The sequence below is a fragment of the Pipra filicauda genome, unplaced genomic scaffold (genome assembly GCF_003945595.2).
Source record: "Pipra filicauda isolate LSUMZ 115617 unplaced genomic scaffold, ASM394559v2 scaffold41_size5083284_pilon, whole genome shotgun sequence".
Lineage (NCBI taxonomy): Eukaryota > Metazoa > Chordata > Aves > Passeriformes > Pipridae > Pipra > Pipra filicauda.
The window spans coordinates 4,862,536-4,884,090 of record NW_024104554.1 but is presented as its reverse complement, the minus strand read 5'-3'; the positions used below and the strand labels follow the sequence as shown (position 1 = coordinate 4,884,090).

Below are 21,555 nucleotides of genomic sequence, written 5' to 3'. Positions count from 1 at the left end.
ACTGAGAACTGCCAGGTGTAGAAAACCCAGAGGTAAATAAATAGCTCTTCTTTGATGTCCACTTGTGATGGGAGCCCAAGGCTCTGATATATAATGTGTTAGAAATGTCATGTTTAAAATTAAAATATTCCTTCAATGTTGTGTGAAATCAAGGTAATCTTACACATGTTGAGAACTGCCATTTCTTTTCCTGACATGCATGTCTACACTAAAAACAGTGACTGCAAAAAAAAAAGTGCTTTTGCGATAAAACAGCGTGTCTCAGAATTTCTACGTGCATCCCTAAGTATTCATGCCCTTCATATAGACTGGTTCTTAATTTCTCATCCCATTTTCCATCTTATCCTTATGTATACTGAAAACCCTTTGGTACACATGCCACGTCCAATTTTTCTATAAAGCTCTGAGCATACTCTGGGTACTAATTAAATCCATGCATGAAGTATTACGAGAATAATTTAGGTGTTCATTATAAACGTAGCAATTTGGAGATTTACCACAGCATTTGATGAGTCGATCCTTAAAATTTCTGTGAAAAATCGATGAGCTTCTGAGAAATTATTCTGACCAAGGTGGAGAAATGCTCTAGAAAGTAAGTGACATATAAATGAGTTCTCCTCAAAAACCCAAGGTAATAATACATTTAAAAAAGAATGCACACCATTTTTTATTTTTCTTGTTCTAGATGTGAAAGTTTCTGACATTTGTTCTTCACGGTGTGAAGGAGACACTGATTTACAGACAAATGGAATGACAACTTGGATCACTCAGCTATTATATATTCTGACTACCAAAGCAACAGTCTTCATTGTGTTTTTAGTACTTTAAATGCAGATACTCTCTTCCTGGAATTATTCTCTTCATGAAATTAGCCATATCATTTTCAGAGCACTTTTGAATAGCATCTTCTAAATATATTAAGCCCATGTGCTAACCACTGCAAACTGAGCCCCCATCACGCAGCTCCATTTACTACAATGTATTCAAGCATGCTTTGAAGCTACCAGGCGGTAACTTTCCTGGCAGATCTGATTGTAGGATAACGGCCCAAAATAGCTTCTCCTCTCCTAAGAGTTACTTATGCAAATGTATATTGGAAAAGCAGAGTGAAAATATGCAATGCCTGGAAGAATGAGAAAAAGCTTTGTAAAATCAACTGAAGGATCACAATTTCAATGCAGGATAATATGACTGTACCAAGTAATACAGATCTCCTGGGTCTGTATGCCATTCAGTCTCACGACAGATGTAGTTACAAAAAAGAGAGAAAGAGAACAGGATTGTCTCAAGGGTTGTTTAATGATCACCTTGCATACTTTGCAAAACTGTATTTTAAAATGTTTTATTTAGCTATTAAATTATCTACCTGTTCATTAAAACCATAATTTGGCTCTGAAGTCCATCCAATTTGTGAGTCACTTTCTCAACATCTTGAAAATATTTCTCCGCAGTTTTTATGTCTCCAATCTAGACAGAAAAATCATAAGAAAGTTACCACAAGAAAAAGAAAAGAGATACATCCTGATTATATCTTTCACAAAGAAAGATGTAAGACACAAAACATAGCAAACTTATCAAAGTCTATTATCAACTGTTTGGCATCAAGACAACTGGGTAACACCTGTTATCAAACAATGATATTTGAAGAGCCATATTAAGGCCACAGAAAGCATCCCAAAGTCATGTGCACTTTGCCTAAGGCCTCAGCTGGGGGTTGTGGAGCACTCATGGACTGTAGGGCAGGGAGGGCCCACAATCCTCGTTTGGCTCTTTTGTTGTAACCAACTCCAGAGTTCATAAAGTAGCTGAAAATGAGACAAGGTCAGAGCCACTGCCAGTGAGATTGGGCGTTACTCTGCAGGAAGACGGACACAGGCAGAAGCTGTCAATAAGGCAGGAGAACTGGAATACAGTAGCCTTGTAGTTAGCACAGGACCCACAGCTGGTTAACCCACAACCTCTGGGTCACAGCCAGGGGCCACACACCACAACACACCAGAAAACAACCCCAATGCAATGGGCCACTGAGGTTATTGGGGAGACAGTCCATCTGCAAACTAAGAAACATTGGTGAGTGGGTCGTGCAGGCTGAGAGATTTGAAAGCTAGCATAAAAAAGTACAGATTTTATGGGAGGAGGGGATGAGCAAGGGGATTTCTAGAAAGGATAGGGTATTTCACCTAAGAGTATGTCATATACATTGCTATTTGAGATAAAAAAAAAATATTTGAAGAAGGCCCCCTTGGAAAATAAATTAGCAGTGTACTTTTCAGGCTGGAGAGATGGAAGAAGACGACAACTTAGTACTGTGTAAAATAAATCCATCAGAAACTATTAAAAGGAGTAAAACTAAATTAGTTCAGAAGCATACAGCCATGGAAACCAGGCAGCCCTCAGGTGGGGAGATTTCAGGAGCCCTTAAGAGATCACCTGTTTGTTCAAGAACAGGACAACACTATGAAAATGTTTGTGACAAATGTGTTGAAGTTTCCTTAAAGTTCTCAGACAGTGAGTATTACACATCTGAGTCTTACTAGGAAACTTATCCAGAATTCTTAAATTGCCTTAGTATTACAAAATACATTCTATCTTACCACAGTTTTTACCTCAACTTTTTGTCCTGTCCATAGTGGTCAGGGAGAATGGTATAAGTCCTCTTTTTTAACAGCCTTTTACATATCTGAAAATTTTTACTTTTTCCTTCTAGAATAAGAATCCATTTTCAAGCAAATCAGGGTTCACCTCTTTCTCATAGATAATGCTTTCTGGTTTCTCTGATCATTCTTGATGTTATTCTCTAAACTCTCTCCTGTTACTTCACATCCTCCCCAAGCATTCACCTAACAGGTCACAACACTCCAACTGATCTCTCTCCAGCAGTGAGAATGGAAGAATCATATTACATTTCACATGTGAATATGGAGTTTGCTTTTACACCAGGTATTTTGAAGTCCAACTGGTCTACCCATGTGTATTTTCTTACCCTTAACCTAATTCCTTTCTACAGAACAGTACCTTGTTGTTGCTTCCCATTTTGTACATTACTCCCAGCCTTTGGAAGCATTTTGCCTTTTGCTGTTTGAATCAGAGCCAATTTAACATTTCAGTTTCTCAACTTGTCAAGATTATTTTGCATTCTGATCATGCCCTTCTTAGTGTCTGTACCGCTCCAAGCTTGGCATCATCTGTACTTTTTACAAACATGCTTCTCATTTCATCATACAAGTACCTAACCAAAAAATACAAGCACTACAAACCCTACAGACATCCTTGTGGAAAAGATCATCTAGAAAGTCCTAGTCATCAGTGAATGACTTTCCAACTACACTTTTCAGAGACAACGAACATCCACCTGAAGGTTTCATCTAGATTTCTTCCCAATTTGGCTATGGGAATATCATAGTGGCAAGTATCCAAAGCCCTACTAACATCACTAATATTAAACAGATACTGGTTTTCTTCTAACCACAAGAGTTCTCCCTTGTCAACATAAAGAAATTATTCTTCGTTACATTTAAGAGATGATTCAATTGAACACTGCAGTTAAAGATGCAACTGTCCATCTACCAAGCATTTCTGGAATAGCCATTAATAGTCTTATCTCATGAAACAGATGCATTTCTCCCAGGTGTAATGTAATTGGACTCAAACAAAACAAACATTCATTCTAAAATCTTATCCATTCAGTTATAACGTCAAAGAATACAATTTCCCTCTATAAATAACACTAAAGATGTAAATCACCAAGAAAATAATTACATTTAACTAGAGGATAATGCTGGCACAAGTGTAAATGAATCTGTCCTTGAGTATTTTTAGCTTAAAAATTAGAAGGAATTCCTTTAACCATGAGAATAATCAATTTCTAAAGCAAGCTACCAGTTTGCTCCACTGGGAGCTTGATGAGTCCAAATCTAATATGCTTTGAGACTAATCACACATTATTTGTGATCATGAAGAGTTCTCATTTCTTAGCAGCATCTTGTATCTTCTCAACAAACATGTCAAACTCTTAGTTCTCATTCTTCCCACAGAGGGGAAACAGTTTACTTTTTTTGGGGGGGGAGGGGAAGACCAGTTAAAGAAATAATTAGTTTTAATTAGTCATTAAAATGTTAAAGTTTAAAGGGGTCTTCATCACTTAATTTTATTTAACTTAGTTCAGAAAGTGTGATTTCAGTATCTAATCATAATTAGCATATAAAATAAAAATGAAAGTTCAATTGTTAACTTCAAATAATCATATCCTCTAACAAGGATCCTCTAATATATTATGTGTTTAAGTTTGTTGTTTGTCCGGAAACTGAGATTATTTATCTTACATACTCCTAGGATGTATTTATTGCTTTTGACTCTGTTTTGCAGCAATCTGTTACAGAGGGTAGGGTCAAGCAGTTTTCTACTTTCTAAATTCTTTAATGTAGTTATTTAAACGGCAAACTTGGATAGGTTGGTCAATAAGCAGAGTCTATTAGCAAGACACAATGTAATCCTAGAGACTAAAATGTGTTTCCTCATTTCATGCGAATTTCTGTTTTACTGGGCAGGTGATTGCTGACAGAATTACAGTGCTTCTGAAAATTTCTCTGTGACAGTCTCTGTCTTTTCCTGCATTCTTCACTTCTCTCATCCTCATTTCCCACTTACTTAAGGCAACAGCTAAAGGCCGTACATCAGATTTAGACCTCTTTATGCTCCACTTACATGTGAAGATAAAGAAGATATGATGCCTTAAACTAGTAAGCACAATTTAATTAAGAAAAAGTAAATCCCACATAAAGTTTTACATGTTGAAAAAGATTACAATTTTTTTCTGTTCAACTCCTGAATTACACTTCATTCTACATAACTGTTTTGTTTCGTATCTGTGATGTCTATTGTCAAACAGTATCTGTGGCTGATAAGCAACTGGAATCTGGCTCCTTTACGCCTCTCTTGGAAAAACTTCAAAGTTATCAGCACAATATGTGGTTATTTGGAAATCACTACCTGTTTTTGAGAAGTTGTAACACTTGAATATGAGAAAATTGCTTTCCCATTTTACCTGCAAGACATATTATTTGTTTTCCAGAGAGTGCCACGTCAACCGTGCACACACCACAGAGCGATCTTACCAAAATGATGGTGCCCAGGCCTGCAACACATTTGTCTTTCTTTAATTTGAACTTATTGGTTTGTTTACCTGCACACTCCCTATTCCTCTTAATATATCAAAATCTTGCATCTGTTGCAACAGTACCACCCAGACAGAGCTGAAGATTGTGTCACAGAAAAAGACAACAAGCTAAACAATAAAACCTTATCTCCTTAAGGTGCTAGAAGAAAGGAAAACATTTGCATTCAGAAATGAGTCTTTTTAACTTCTATCTAGATCACATGAAAATATCCAGGACTCCCCATATGCCCTTTTGCTATGTCCAGTTATGACAGCAGAACCACTAAGCCCTAAAGCCCTGTTGTCACAGCTAGAATCAAGGAGGTCAATGCCTTAAATGACTCTGTAAGTCAGGAGACACTTTCCTCCTGGGAGTGACAATTTTTCTATAGCAAATGGAGCTACAAACAGACTGGAGTGTGACACTAGGGCAGACACTCTCGTCAGCAAGGCAGTACCAGTAATGTACCTAGTCATTTTCTCAGTAAGACCAAAACTATTAATAACTTCCATTTCCAATAGTATTATGCATATTTACAGTACTGTTCATTAATATGCATAATTACTAGGTTGCCTATTTAGATAATAATTAATGCATGCAGCCAATATTATCAAATTGTTCTATAGTGATGCAGATCCACTTTAAACAAGATACTTTTAAAGACAGACATGCCTACCACACTGTGAAAGCATGTTCCTGCTGAGAACTGAAAATCCCTAATTGAATTTGAATGACATTCTATGATTTCAAGCAAACAATATTAACAATTATCTATCAAGAGAAAATTACTCCATTTCAATATAATTTTAGAACATGAATGTCACAAATAAGATAATTTGTAAATACTTGACAACTCAAAATTAGATTTATCACTAATACTAAAAAGTAAGCAGATAAAAAAGTTTGAAATATCAGTATCAGAAATATGGAAGAACTGCAAAGAACTTGCGAGATACTAAGAGTTAAAACAATCAGATAGCTATATGAATAATTCTATGAAAAACAAAAAGACATCTATTTTTACTTATAATCATTAAGTATGGTTACACAGACATTTATTATACTTGTACTGTCCTATTTTTTTCTTTTAATTTGTCCTCTCCTGTGTTCTCAGGGATATAGTCTGGACAAAAGAAGGACACTCAGATTTTTTTCAGGATAAAGATGGCAGTTACACAGTGTGACTGAGAGCTGCATGCAGTCTGAGGCAGTGAGACATGAGATTTTTAGTGAAATTCTGGCTCACTGACACCAGTGGAGCTTTACCGCTAGTTTTAGAGAACGCAGAATGTTACTTTTTTATTAAATTACCAGCATGATTTTCCACAGCAGGTTCTTTGTTTGCTAATACACTTTTAATACTAGAGGTGCTTCATATTTCCTGGTTTTATCTAATATCACATAGTAGAAGAGTTTTCTTTTGACCACTGCCTCTACAATTTGACATGTGCCCTATAAAAATAGCTATAGTTTTAAATGCGACAATTATTCTCTACACAGCTATCAACAGCAATATTACCTAGCAAATTTAGAATAAAATGCATACCTGAAGGAAAATCCTTCCAATTCCACTCAGCAACTGAGGCTCTTGCTGTGGGTAATATTTGATGACGGTGTGGTAAGCATCTACAGCAAGCACATAGTCCTAAGGGTAAAAAGCACACGATCAGGTATTTAAGATCAGCATTCTTCACCCTTTATGTGGACTTACTCAAACAGAATTAAAGTAATTGCAACTTGTCAGTGGGACAAAATTTTTATCAATCACTGTAGGCACTAGTAGCTGATTATATTGGTCTTTTCTCAGTTATATAGGACTGCATACACAGGGGATCTTTTTTTCCTTTTTTTAACTGGATCATATTCTTTCAGTAGCTAAACGCCAAAAACTGAAACATTTACTCTTCGGCTTAGATTATGATTTAGTATAAAAGTCAAGCACTTTCTGTGTGACTGGGGGTATACATACTTGAGAAATGTCTCGTTTCAAATATATGTATAATTTATATGGTTTAACAAACTATATTCTGAAGCTTTAGGAACTGCCTGTGCACAGACTTGCAAACAACATTGCACAACAGAAACTGCAGTTTTGTACCTATTCAGATCACAAACTAGCACTACTGCCAAGGGAAACAAGTCATTTTCCGTCTCTTCACCTAAATTGCTGATTTTTTCTACCATACTGCATAAAAGCAGGTAATCTAAATAGAAAACTGACTTGGGCTAAAACTAAGTGAGGGGTGGGCTGGGTCTGATTTCCAGAAAGCTTTGCGAGTGACACCACTCCCCATCGGCATGAAGGCTGTGCTGGCAAGGGGCAGCTCTGAGATCCACCTACTCAAGATGCAGTGTCACTGTACCCTCCAGCTAACGACCAGTGACAGAATATTAAACAAAACCATGGTCCCATTTCCCACAGGAAAGAAATGGCCTTGTGACTGGTTCCTGCAGTCCAGCTGTTTCACGGTTAAACTACAGTAATTCAATGATCTGGGCAGTACCTGACTTTCAGAGCCTGGCTACACAGGGTTTGGCAGGCACACGTGAGAAACACTGCATGTACTCTGTGCTGACTGAGGACACGCTGTGGGTACACTCACAGGGCTGTGCCAGCCTCAGCTACAGCTCCTTGGAGAGACCGCGAGCAGAGGCAGAAAGTGCCTGCCTTCGCTTTCAGAGGCCAGGCTATGCAAAGGCAGAAGACTCTCCGTGTTTTAATAATTTGGTGCTTCCTGACAGTCCTGCCCTTCAACTTAATACATGAGTTTGTGGTGGATGTTAGGAAGTAAAAGACAACAAAGAACAATCTTTCAGAACTACATGGATATCTTGGAATACTCTCTACCCTACCATTTTTCTTGGTCAAAATATAGTACTCATTTAACTTCTCCCTAATGTGAACACAGCTACTAGCAAAGGTGGTTTTTCTTCATCTCCTGCTTAGTCTGAGGAAGCAACGTTCCCCAGGTGTAATGAATTTCTTTTCCTAAGGATGCACTTCAAAGTACTAAACCCTGTATCCAACTCTAGAGTTCTCAGCATAAGAAAAATATGAACCTGCTAGAGCAGGTCCAGAGGAGGGGCCACAAAAATGATCAGAGAGCTGGAACACCTCTCAATAAGGAAAGGCTGAGAGAGTGGGGGTTGTTAAGCCGGGAGAAGAGAAGGCTCTGGGGAGACCTCCTTGCAGCCTTTCAGTACTTGAAACAGGATTATAAGAAAGATGGAGACAAACTTTTTATCAGGGCATGTTGTGATAGGACAAGGGGTAATGGTTTTATATTAAAAAAGGGTCCATTTAGACTAGATATAAGGAAGAAATTTTTTACAGTGAGGGTGATGAAACACTGGAACAGATTGCCCAGAAAGGTGGTAGATGCCCCATCCCTGGAAACATTCCAGGTCAGACTGACTGGGGCTCTGAGCAACCCAATCCAGTTCAAGATGTCCCAGCACATGGCAGCAGGAGGTTTGACTAGATGACCTTTAGAGGTCTGTTCCAACCCAAACCATTCTATGTGGAACATATAAACAAAAAAGTCTCTTATAAACAAAAATCAAGACAAGTCTTTGGAGTGTGATCTGTATATGAGAGGAATTATATGTCCCAGAATTGTAGAAGCTGACTTAAATAGCCCAGGAAGCACTCTGCAGGACCTTGCAAACAACTTGTATATTGTGGGTATAATCATTAATTCTGAACAATTAATTATTAACATTTAGAGTTTATTCCAAATCTAATGTGCCATGACATATTCACACTTATTATTGGCAATGGATACAGAATTATACTATTCTGTGGCCAGTTACAGAGGCATCTTATCTGGCAGTTCCTTCTGATGGGGCATATTGTAAAATAGGTGATATTTAATCTCACTTACTAAAGACTGTTGTCATTCACAGTTTTGCTAATGTGACTTAATACAACAGAAATTGTCTGATAGATGATAAATACACAGTGCCTCAGAGGAGTTAAGTCTTGATTGATACAAGGCATAGCTGTGAGGAGTAAAACACGTTAAGTATTGCCAGTAAAAATCCCAATGACTACATTTTGTGATACTAAGACTTAAAGGTAGGGCTGATGTATTATCACGGTATTTAATTTCTAAAGATTAAGAGCCTTCAGATTTTCCACACCTTCATAAAAAAAAAATCCCAAGAGAAGGACTGAAATTGCGCAATTCAGGATATGAATGAAAGTTGGCCTATTGTTTTATAATACAATACCTCTTTTATTATAAAAATTTGGGGCTAACATTACCTATACTAATCTAAAATAGTTCTAGTAATTCACTGGACCTACTTGCACAAAAATTTCAGCTGAGGTTATGTTTTTCCTTTCAAGCACTGCAAGTATAACTGTACTTCCCTTCTTGGTCACTGCATCATACATTTTCATGTTTCCCTCATCATCACCTTAACTACTTAAAATATTAATTATGAAATATTTAGAAATAAGCATAAATGACCACAATGTGTAGAATTCTGAGGGTAGGTTCAATAAACCCTAGATTAAAAATCAGCTTTAGTTCTACAAAGCGTACAGTTCATAAATACTTTATTTAGGTGAAAGAGGACAAGGATACCTTACCCTTCCTCTCTATCTAGTGTATTTGTGGAAAGGTTATGAAAGCAGAGATTCATAGTGCTGTGAATCCAAAGAACTGTACTGCAGCACAGTTAGGCAAAAGACATGATGATTCATGCAGTCTTTCTCCTTTAAATCATAGAGGAACCAAAGTCCTTCAGCATCAGTTCCTTGTGTTACTAGCACAAGCTGTTACTTCTTCTTGGCACAATTTTAATTGTATTAGACCTAAATTAAAATCAATTCTAATGCTTTTGTTTTACAAAGGGCAAGTTCTACAAAAGCTAAGACAACACTGAAAAAAACTAAAAAGCACAAAATGTGCCTTTAATTAGAGTGCATTTATAATATATATGGAAAATACTTAAGTGTTTATTCCTTAGAGAGATAAAAGTCTGGTAAGATAATGTCAAAAGCGATTTTAGCTCAGATGAAAAGAACTTTAAAAGTTTTCAAGACACTTCCATGGTGATTTAGTAAAGTGACAGACATTTTGCAATTAGAGTTGAAATGAAGCAATGCGCATCATCAGCTGCATTTTAAATGAATATTCCTCAGGCTGATATGTTCAGGATATGGTTTCATAGTGACTTAAGCCCACAGTTCTTATAAATGGAAGTCTACAGTGACAGGTTACATGGTCTCCCCTTCTCTTCCTGCTGTATTTCCACGTCCTTCCTTAAGCTGCCCTTTGTTCACAGGAAATGGGAAAGCTGTTTGACATCAGTTGATATGACTGAGATCCACCATTTCTTCATCATTTGGTTAGGTCCAATAGTGGTGCACGGAAGGAAGCTGGAATCCATTTAACAAAGGTTGTACAAAGAAAGGGGGATGATCAGGAAAATAAGGTATATTAAGACTGCCTTAAATTTCTACTGAACTATCACTGGTCACACAGATAAAGGGACGCAGCAGACAGAATTCAGTACCTTGGACAGATAGTCCCAGGATAAAGGAGACATGACTGATTTCCTGTTCCACTGCAGGTTTCCTGCACAAGTCTGGGTGAATCACTTTCTTGAGCTTCACTCGCTAACTTCAAAATAATATACCATCTTAATAATTTAATGAGATGTTTAACTATGAAACCAATGATGCCATATTTAAAAAGGCAAAAATCATTGTGCTATATAAACAGAACTCCTTAATTCAGAGAAGTAATGCAGAAGAGACATGACATGAAATAGACCTAATTAGAGTTGAGGATAATTAAAGTAGATTTAAATAGTTATAATGCCAATATCTAATCAAAGCATTTTTTTTTTAATTTTCAAGCATCAGCCCTGACAAGATTAAATACTACTGTGGTTTTTTTGGCCAAAGAGATTACTTAAAGAAAGATAGCAAATTTTTATTTTTTTTCATACCATTGTCATATAGTTTTACTTTAATAAATTATTACTATTAATCTGTTACTAGCACAAGGTATTCTATCACCGAACAGTACCTGGGGATCAAGCATAATCCTGTTGCAATATTGTGAGTGGTCACTAGATGGCAATAGATGGCGCTGACTTGGAGAATGAAATTGTTTTTTCCTTAAATTACATATACTTGAAATACTTGAATAAAAACAAATGCAGTTTTTAAAGTATATTACAGAACAGCAAAAAAAAAAAAGGTGGAACTCTGTTCAATTAATATAATTGTTCATGGGAGAACTTAGAAAAGTGTGTTTAAAAATTATTTGAAGAAATAGTTTCTTGCTGAATATTATGCAAAGTGGAGAAGATGATTACAGCACTGCTGCATGTTAGAATCATCTAGGGATATTTCTGAAAATTGAAAGACTCACAACTACTCTATAGCCAATGCACTGAAATGCAACATGCAGTTGTGGACAACCTAGAAGTTACCACGGAACTACAACTTAACAGCTGTGAGATATGCCCTGAATACAACAGGTCTTAAGAAGTATCTGAGCTGCAGTATTTCTGAAGTATCATTTTCAAAAAGATGGTAATCGGTACTCAGAAATACATTTCTATTACTCAAAGAAAATAGCACTAACCAGACCAAACCAGAGGAAGGTGAAAAGTGTCCATGCATGTGGATTTTTGTGTACATGAGAAGAAAAACACTGAAAGAGTTAAAAACAATTCACAGTGAAAAGTGAGCTTCTTGAAAATATATATACCAGCATTTTCTTATTTATATATTCTACTTTGTTTGGGATGGCAAGTCATGCTTTTTTCTCTTGTTTTTTGAAAAAGGAAGTTCTTTAAAAAATGAACCTGTGTCACGTACCTACCTCAAAACACAAATGTTTGCTAATTCTTAAAAATATCTCATAGTTTAATGGACAACTATTTCTATTCAAGACGGAAGTATTTCTATCACAATATAATTATGAAAACAAATGTATGTTTTCCCTAATTCTCATAACAAGGATATTCCATTTCATGTAAAGCTGGATAAATGGCTCTTATATTTAAAAAAAAGAAAAGCATACTTTTTGAGATATTATAATATTAAGAATGGAGCCCTCTTTGGGAAGTACCTTAGTAAACATCAAAGGATCACATCTGGCACGACCTTGGGCAGTTGAAGAGCAGGGAGCCAGGAGTGCAAGTCTTGGCCTGTGAAGATTATACTGCTGATGGCCCTGCTCTGAGGCGTTGTGCTAACTGATTTGTGAAGTACAGTTAAGCTCAGGGTAATAGCAGTTTGCTGCAAGAATGACCATAGCCCTGCTTCCCTGACCACAAGGGGACTGGCAGAAGTTGTTTTATTTCTACTCCCTGAATACAAGGAGAAAGCTAAGTGTGTGGTACCAAATGGAGTAGAATTGGGAAAAAAGTAAGGACGAATCAAGGGAAAAAAAACTAACAGTGGAGGCTAGTCACTTTTGCTTTTATTCCTTTCTATTTCACCTCTATCCACTAGTGAGGATTTAAACTTGAAAGACAATATATTACAACTGAGATCGGTTGACAGGGGAGGACGTATTTCGATGTTCTGGATCTTCATCAGCTACAAAGGCTACAATGTTATTAATCCTCACAAACAGAGCCACAATCCTAATGCAGTTTGAAAAAGATAGAGCACATAATTGCTTTTAATTAGAGCATTTAGTTAAGTGTTTGAAAAATTCAATTTAAAAATGCAAATTCTGTATTGTTATTACATGTTCTCTAGAATGATTTGGGGAGAAATAAGTACAGATATGTTCCCAAAGAACATTACTGCAAATAGCTATCTATTAAATAAGACATTATTAAGTCTAATTAATACTTCACTCAGCAAAACCTTCATGTACTGTCAGGTAGTCTTCCCTTATCTCTGCACCAGTAATTCACTTGCACTTTCTGTGACATCCTCTTCTGGAATATACGGTACCTCTGCAGTTCTGCCACCCACGTACCTTCATCATTAGCAGACAGTTTGCCATGGAGTACATCACCCGGCCCAGACGTGACCTCCACAGCTGAACAGAGGCTGCAAAATAAGAGCAGCTTGTGAATTTGCACAAATAAATTAGAGGTTCTTTCTTGCCATCAATTACTGGTCCTATGAATTACGATTTTGAAAGGTCCCTCTCGTTAACACCACTGGGTTTTAGCCTAGAATTTTTAATTCCCAGCCATGCTGCGGCATCAGAGAATTCTGCATCTCTCTGAGGGAATTGGTCAAGCAGCTCTGGGTAACAAACACGATGCAACAACGCAGAGCAATAGACAGCCACTCAGCTTTCAGCTCAGGCCAAATATTAAACACCAAAATAAGCCACGCATTTTCCAACATCAGAACAAAAGGTGCATAAAAGGATCCAAGTGATAATGAGCATCAGTTTAAAAACACCTAATCTACAGCATTAAATGTGATAAATTCAAAAATTAAACACAGCTAGAATGTAATTTCAGAGCCAAAACATGCAGAGTGAGAAATGTCTGAGTGGGGGACTGTTTGTGCTTGCCTCTGGCTTAGAGATATGCTGGAAAAAATCTGCCAAGCCTGTCTGCTTTCCCCATGCTCCTGGAGCTTGCAGGCATTAAAAGCTGCAGCAGCAGATTTCTCCCTCTCGCTTTGCAGACAGACTCCTGATGTTGTAAGAGAATGGTTCACACAGATCCTTATTTTCTCCTGTGTTACAGTACCCCCGATCAATGCTAGAAATATTCCTCTAATCCTCAAAAATAAACACCAGGACTATTAATTTAGAACATTTGAAAAAGAAATGTGTCTTAGTCAATCAGCTGTCAAGGTCACTATAATGTTTTGAAAGTGGGTGGGGGGAAGGGAGAAGAGGCTATTTCAATGAAATTGTGAGAACTGAGACCACTCATTTGTGACATTAATGTAGTCTCTGATGAAAGCATGGCAGGTTACACAGATAATTCTTTCAGCACACAAAAATGTCATTACAAATAAGAAGAGCTTGGTAAAATGTCTACTTTCCTTCCTGAAAAAGAAAAATCCTTCAATCCTCTCCAACAACAAAACAAAAAAACCCAACTAATGAATATTCTCAAATTATCTTTGTCAAAAGAGGGGTATCGTCGGGCTCAACACTGAACCCAGTATTTCATCCACTGAACTTAAAATCATTCATTAGTCCTAGCTTTTTGTTTTAGAAATTCCCCCTTGACCACACATCACTAGTGCTACTAATGGAGAGGATGCTGTAAACCACGAGCAAATACCTTACGACACATTTCCTTTTTTCTTTCCTTGTGGGTGTGTCTAAAACCTGGACATAATTAAATAACTCCTCTTTATTACTTCACTTAGGCAAATACCTCCTTTTTTGCATGTCCTCATAGTTTGGTAACCACACTCAGCTTTTTAGGACTTAGGTGACATGTTGATTCCTACACTGTAGACATCTAGGTTTCCTATTAACAATCAGATAGCACCAGCTACAGTTCTCAAAAAAGGACCTCAAAGCAGGTAGGCCAGATGTCTTCAGACTGTGATATAAACTGAACAGAACTTTGTCTGGAAATTCCTGTGTAGCCCTGTGTGATGAGGCTTCTTAGCACTGGCAGAAAGGGGTTAAAGAAAACCTGCAAAGCAGTAAACAAAACCAAAAACCCAACAGCAGATCATTGTATGTTATTGAGATGCCTGAAACCCTCTCTGCAAGTCCATGCAGTCATGTTTCCACTCTAAGCACTTCCTTTTCCTTGTTATTCATCAAGGACTCTGTACTCCACACTGCCATTCATTTCAATAGGTGTCCTGTGCACTGTGAAGTTGCAAAATTGGCATCTTGTAAAACGTGTGGTGCAGGCAAGTGGTGCAATGCTAAATCTCCCTGTCTGCTGAAAAGCTGGCAAATGAGGTGTTCTGTTCCAGACTAGAGGAGATGTACATGGTAAGTTGATTGGTGTTGCACCTTCTTACACCCGCAGCATGGAAATTACAGGCTAAGCATAATCCCTATAATGAATTAGGGCTGTCTTCACATAAAGTTAATAAGGTTTGCTTCAGCTAGTCTCAGATGGAAGAAAGCAAACCCATTATCAGCCTCCTGGAGCTACAAATGCAGCAAGGAAGCAGAGAGGGAGCAGACCTGGCTGACCTCTACAGACAGTAGCAGTCAACAGTCTCTGCAAAAGTCCCGTGGGCTTTTTGGCAGTCTTAAACCTACAGGCAGCTGCATAGTAGACATGCAAAGATCCCTCCAAATTTTCTGCAGCCATGTCCCTTGGTAACTACTAGCTCCTGCTTTTCTAACTATGCCTCCTCCTGAGGCCATCTGAGCTCTAAAGCAGCAGCAGAGAGGAAAAGCAAGGAGCCAGAAACTCATGAGCGAGGCAGAATGCAGGACACAGGATTATGACACATCTAGGAAAAAGTCTTTGTATTTAATGGGGGACCAACATCCTAGTTTTAAAGTGGTAAAAAGGAAAAGATATGGGGATAAGGACAAAAATCTGGTAGAAAGGGCTAATAGGGAAAAGTAAGTAGAACAGAGGCAAAAAGAACTGTAGATACAAGACAGAAGAACACAAACTCCTGAAGAGCTGTGGATAAATCTTCAACGTCAGATTCTTTCCCTTTTTCCTAACCTTTTTGAGAAGAGTAGTAAATGTATTCAACTGTATCTGCAAACATTTTTGTAATACATGCTACTCACGTGTTAATATTCTTAGGACATATAGAAGGTGTATTAAGTCAAGTACAGTAAAACATTCAAGCTGTTTTTACATCCAGTCAAAATGAAGACCAGGCAGAAGAATAGTTTACACAGGTCTGCACCCTTCTTTAGAGACATTGTTTTAAGGAATTTTTTATAATCATTTTTTTACTCTGGTACTAACTCTGCTTGGCTTGTTCCTATCTCAGAGCCAGACTTTTACTTCCCACAGGCTCCACGTGAATGTTATCCCAGAAAGAAGTTGGTAACATTCCTTAGACTGTTAGCTGAAGCTAAAAGGTTTTTGTTTTTCTGGTGTGATGTTTTGAACTTGCCAGGCACTGTGAGGGGTCCATATAATCCATAGCAATGTCTGAAATGCCACCTCTTGTCCAATTGTCAAGTATACTCAAACGACTTCTTCCGTTTAAAAAAAAATGCAGGACAACTACTTTGTCCTGATCACCCTTTTTTATGCAGTAATGTACCCTATACTATTGAAGCTACACAACTAAGATAGAAGGAATAGGAGAAAACATAATCGGACACAAAATCATGAAAATGATGATGTAGCTCAACATAATCTAAATATTTTTCTAGTGCCTTAGGTGTTTTCTAGTGACTTCAGGAGTCTAAGCACCATGCAGCTACAGTGAGACTAGGTCATCTATGCAGCAGCACCCTAGGCCAGCGTAGCCATTGTATGATGGCAGTTCAATCTGAAAAAACTGAGTGGATGTCACACATAAGGATCGAGAGGAGCTGGTCAGAGAAGGTTTAAGATGAAACGTCCATCTAGCTGCAACAGCAATACACTTATATATTCATCACTAAAGGATAGCAGACATGTTTTTTTTTCTTCTAAGTAGGAAAAAGAATTGATTTAGTGCATCAGTTTGATCAAGGGCAAAACTGTAAAATTAATTCCAGCAAATAAAAGTACGAAGTGTATCATTTTGGGGGCTGAGTAGACTATGAGATTACAAAAATACTGTTTTAACCACTCTGGGGCAGTCTTGTGAAAATTTCTGGCATACTTAGGCAAGCAATAAAAACACACTGTCTGTGAAAAAAATGTTTAAAGAATACCTACCTTGTCTGTTCTCCTGTGTAATGTTAGTCATACTTCCATCTTCAGCTAAGCCTTGTTCCAAATTTTCTAATATCTGTAGTAAATTTTTTAAAGTAACCGACAAGAGTTTAAACAGCACTATATATTTAATGCAAATTATCTACAATTGACAGACTACATGTAAACCAATTCATGCACGAATGTTTCACCTAGGTACAGTTCAAGATTACTATTTATTACCATAGCAAGATCAAGTGCACAAAGTAAGAAAGCCATTGTACAGTAGAAGGATGTTAGAATTCGGGCTTATGATACTTACAGAACATTAAATGTCAGCACACTCTAGGGACATTCAAATTTTGTTAAGCAAAATACGAAATATGCTTCACCAGAGAATGGATGTTAATGACCACAACACAAGTTAAACTGATTTTTTCACAGAAAGCCATTGCCTCCTGACTCCCCCACCCTAAGTATGGGCTCTAGTTCCATATTTTTGTCTTTACTGAAGTATTCCTCTTAGTTCTTACTGCAATTTCCTTCTCAAACTTTGGGGTTTATTGCTTCTTTTTATTTTTCATAGATTTTAAATCACGTAAATTGTTGAGTGAATGAAACATTTGTTGTTTCACTGGAAGAATGAAAACGTATATTTAATGAAGCTTGTGTCTTAAGCACTTTCAAAATATGCATGCAAGGCTCCACTTGAAATGCAAGTCAACTCTGCTTTTCCTAATGCCATTACAGTTTCTCCAAATTTGTTTTTCAGTTCCCACAGATCACCCCACTTTTCCTGTTACAGATTTATAACTTTGGTTGTAAAACAATGCTTGAGATTTCCTTCAAAAAACATTAAGGTCACTTGCTCTTTAACCAGCTGCTGTGGTCTGCCAGTGAGGGAAATACAGGGTACTGCCTCTTCTGGGGACTGACTGCACTTCCAGACAGAGAGCTTCTGGCTTCTGTCAGTATAAAAAGTAAATGTCTTTTCCTACACCAACAAAGCTTTCCTATTGTGCTCAGTGCTTCATAAGGGAACACTTAAAAATCATTGCAGGAAATCCTCCAAAACAAAGGCAGGTAGAATTAATCTGGTCTCAGAAAGTGTGTTGGTGCCTTCTACCGCCAATGAAGATAATCATTACCACCAGAATGCCAGCTCATGCCACCAATTTTAGACATCTTAAAGCTGGAAGAAATTGCCCTATGAGATACCAAGCTCTTTTCACAGACTAGAATGAAATCTTGAAGTTAGATGCCATAAATTTAGCTACAAGGAACTAAGGAGCAAGAAGAGACATACAATGAAAGCAGAGCAGTTACCACCTGCCAGCTGAGCCAGGCTAATAAGAACTGTTAGCCCATGACAAACACAAGGTAGTATGATTTATTGTAAACTTTGTTCACAAAGGGCTGACTGAACTGCCTTATCTCAGATTTTGAGAGACTATGAGCATATACCATTAGATACTGCAGCTTAGCTGATAGGTGGCAATTTATGAGATGGCAGTGGCATGGTTGCAGGACTGACTCTCAGTCCCACTTTCAAAAGCAGTGTTGCCACCTAGAAATCACTTAGAAACAAAAGGGGCACATTTCAGTGTTAAATGCCTAGTGTACAATAAGGCATCTTGTCAGAGAAAAAAATTCCTTCTCTCCCACAAATCCAAACCACTTTATAATCTATTTTCTGTGGTCTAAACCCCATGATCTTTCTCCTCCCCTACAAAATATCTAGTGATGGTTTCTCAGTCTCAATTAGGCTCGAAGTTCCTACTCTTGAAACGGTATAAACATAACAAAGGGCCTTCATCAAGGAGACAGGCTGTCTTGTTTAAAAAGACAAGTTTCTCTGAAAACGTACTCACTAACATAATCAAAAAGGAAAGAATTAGATATTCGCATAAAATTAGAGTATTGCATTAACCATTCTGTGACATTACTTGGGGATATCTAGCCCTCACCTCAACTTAACGTAATTAAAACAGAGTTTGGTGCCGATTTGAGGCTAATTGTTTTATTCCCTGGGTTTATCTCTTTTGCCCTTCTTAAGTATAAGAACAGTTTTCCAGTATCTGGGCATTTCCCCAGTTTTCCAAGAATTGCTTAATAGTAACATTAATGATTCCAACAGTTCCTCTGTGTAAGCTATTGCGGTTAGTTTGATATGAAATATTTAGTTGGTAAACTATATTATAGCAATATCATATGAGATAGCTCTAACCACCCATGTTCCTATTATAAACAAAAATATGACTGAACACATCTATAATTTACTTCATCAGTTTTACATATGATCTATGCTTTTTCTTGTTTTGAATATTTATAAATGCACAATCATTAGTTTCACTGGCTAGTATAACTTCATTGAGTCTTCTGTTTCATTCCCTATCCATCGCCTGTATGCTGGAATTACTAATCTATTCATATCACCACTTGCATCCCTAGTTTGCTATTCTTATGTATCTCTTGTTAATACCTTATTCCTTCTTCCACAACTTTTCAGCAGCACTAGCTGTTTAGTCAAAATAGCCTTATTTGGTGCTTCTGGAATTCTGGCTTTTTGAGTACTCAGACTGGTACAAGGATCATTGCAGTTTCTACAAACTTACCAAACAAGGTGTCAAGACAAATACCCCCTAGACTTAAATAACATGACAAACAGAATACTTATGTCACTTAAGAAACTGAGCCAGAACTGGAAGCTGAATGAAAATGAAAGCCCCAAATAATCAGTAGCTAAGAGGCTGAAAGTTCACTGATTTGGAAGTAAAACAGAAGATTAGGAGATATGAAGAGTGTGTATGGAAGGGCCAGGGAGGAACATAACTCCTCATGAATGAGAGTGGTGGAACTACAGAGTGGCTGATGGAGAAATGGCACAAAGTATTTTTGACAAGTTTTGCAGAGGTAACAATTGGCAGAGGCTTTTTTAGGAATGTTAACCCATTTGCCACTGCTCCACCCACCTGGTAGAAGAGCCCAGTACGGCTCTGGCACTTGAAGGATTACAGTTTAAAAGTGAAATACATTATACTATGAGATGTGAGCATTTCCAGGAGCTCTCCCTCAAACATCTAGGAAGCGTAGCACAAACAAAGGAAGAGTTTAGGTTAAGCCCAACTGTTGTTCTTTTCACATTTTGGTCTCCAGGTAAGCATTTTGTAGCACATCCTCAGTATTATTAGCACTAAAGTGATCATGCCTATGTTTTTAAATGAACACTTGAAAAGAACAAACCCTTTTGCGATTTAAATTGCTATTGTTAATCTTACTGCCTGCCTGTTCAGAGACCATTTATTTCAACACAGACTTACAGAGGCAACAACTCATTGAGGCAGTTCATGTTGGGAAGACCAGCAGTAACACAGAGGCAGTAACAATTTCATGGGATTCCTCCCCCAAGCTATAACACCCATTTGGCACTACAGATAATTTATTTCCCAAATGTCACACCTATAGACAAAGATGTAAAATATCTAACCAGATCTTGATTAGAAATTTGCAGGAATACTGGAAAAGGTAAAAACATCATTGTAGGAAAATATATACAGATATGTGGAAAAATATATACACGGAAAATGATTTGCACCCAACCTCCAATCCTGCTTTCAGGTACCAGAAGTATGTAAGTAGATGGGGGCTGAAACGACCAAGTGACCAAAATAAATATGATTACATCTTTAACTGGAATAGCTAATCTAAAGTTGACAAGTGTCTGTAGAATATATACAACAAAAAGCAAGAAGGAATTAAGCAGATTAAAAGCAAGTATTGGATAGGAAGAAACCCCACAGTTACATTAAGGAACAGACACGAAATATAAAGACAAATTTTCTTATTATCAGAATGCATTAGCATTACCCTGGAACAGCCTCCCAGGGGATGTGGCCTCAGCTCCATAGGCTGGCTCATTAAAAACTAGAAAACAACCTTGCATTGCAAAGAGACAGACTAGGTGAGCTAATAGGTCTTTTCTTTCTTCTAGCCTTTATGACTCCAAGTTCATCTCATTTACATAATGACTATTCCTATGCCCTTCTGTAAATACGGATGACCAAAGATTATTTTTCCACTTTTTAAAATAGGGAAGTAAAACACTAGAGGCTTTTGGTTGAAAGCTCCCCAATTAATTCTGTTATAACCCAAATGGTTCCCAAGTGTCACATAGAAATATTAAGACTAATGAGTGTACATCCTTTATGTTATTTTCTTGGTTTTGCCTTGGGTTTTTATAAGCATTATAAACGTTATTCTTGAATGGTCCAATTGAGATTGAGATTGTTGGACAAACAGTGTTCCATACAAAAATCAAAACGTGTCAGCCAACCCTAACTTCAAATGGTTACATTATCACCAATTTACAACTGTCTTTTAAAAACAGAGTTAGGTATACAAACTGTCCTTTTTTCATACTCTTGTAGTCTTGGAATTGCTCCAAAAGACAAGGTATTTAATTGAATGCAAACAAATGAAGTAATCTGCAATGAGGTGTCTAGAATAACAGATCAGAAGTATTTCTCTGAGAAGGATGGTATGTTTTATTTTTTTGTAGTTGTGTACTGCACTTTAAAAAGGAGCATCCATCAGCAGAGACAATGGCTTGTCCTGGTTACTGTATCCTAACTCTAGTGGAAGGTGAAAGAAC

At 37.4% G+C, this 21,555-nt stretch overlaps 1 protein-coding gene across 2 annotated transcripts in view; it reads right to left on the bottom strand.

Annotated features, from left to right (window-relative positions):
* The window catches only part of TRAPPC12 (trafficking protein particle complex 12), a 49,136-nt gene that overhangs the window by 1,431 nt on the left and 26,150 nt on the right, over positions 1 to 21,555 (bottom strand). For both annotated transcript variants that reach the window (XM_027726060.2, XM_027726061.2), the window contains exons 7-11: positions 16,929 to 17,001; positions 13,118 to 13,191; positions 6,703 to 6,801; positions 1,367 to 1,467; positions 498 to 585 (exon numbers count right to left, since the gene is read on the bottom strand). In XM_027726060.2, the coding sequence (XP_027581861.2) occupies positions 498 to 585; positions 1,367 to 1,467; positions 6,703 to 6,801; positions 13,118 to 13,191; positions 16,929 to 17,001 (435 nt within the window). The remainder of the gene's footprint in view (positions 1 to 497; positions 586 to 1,366; positions 1,468 to 6,702; positions 6,802 to 13,117; positions 13,192 to 16,928; positions 17,002 to 21,555) is intronic.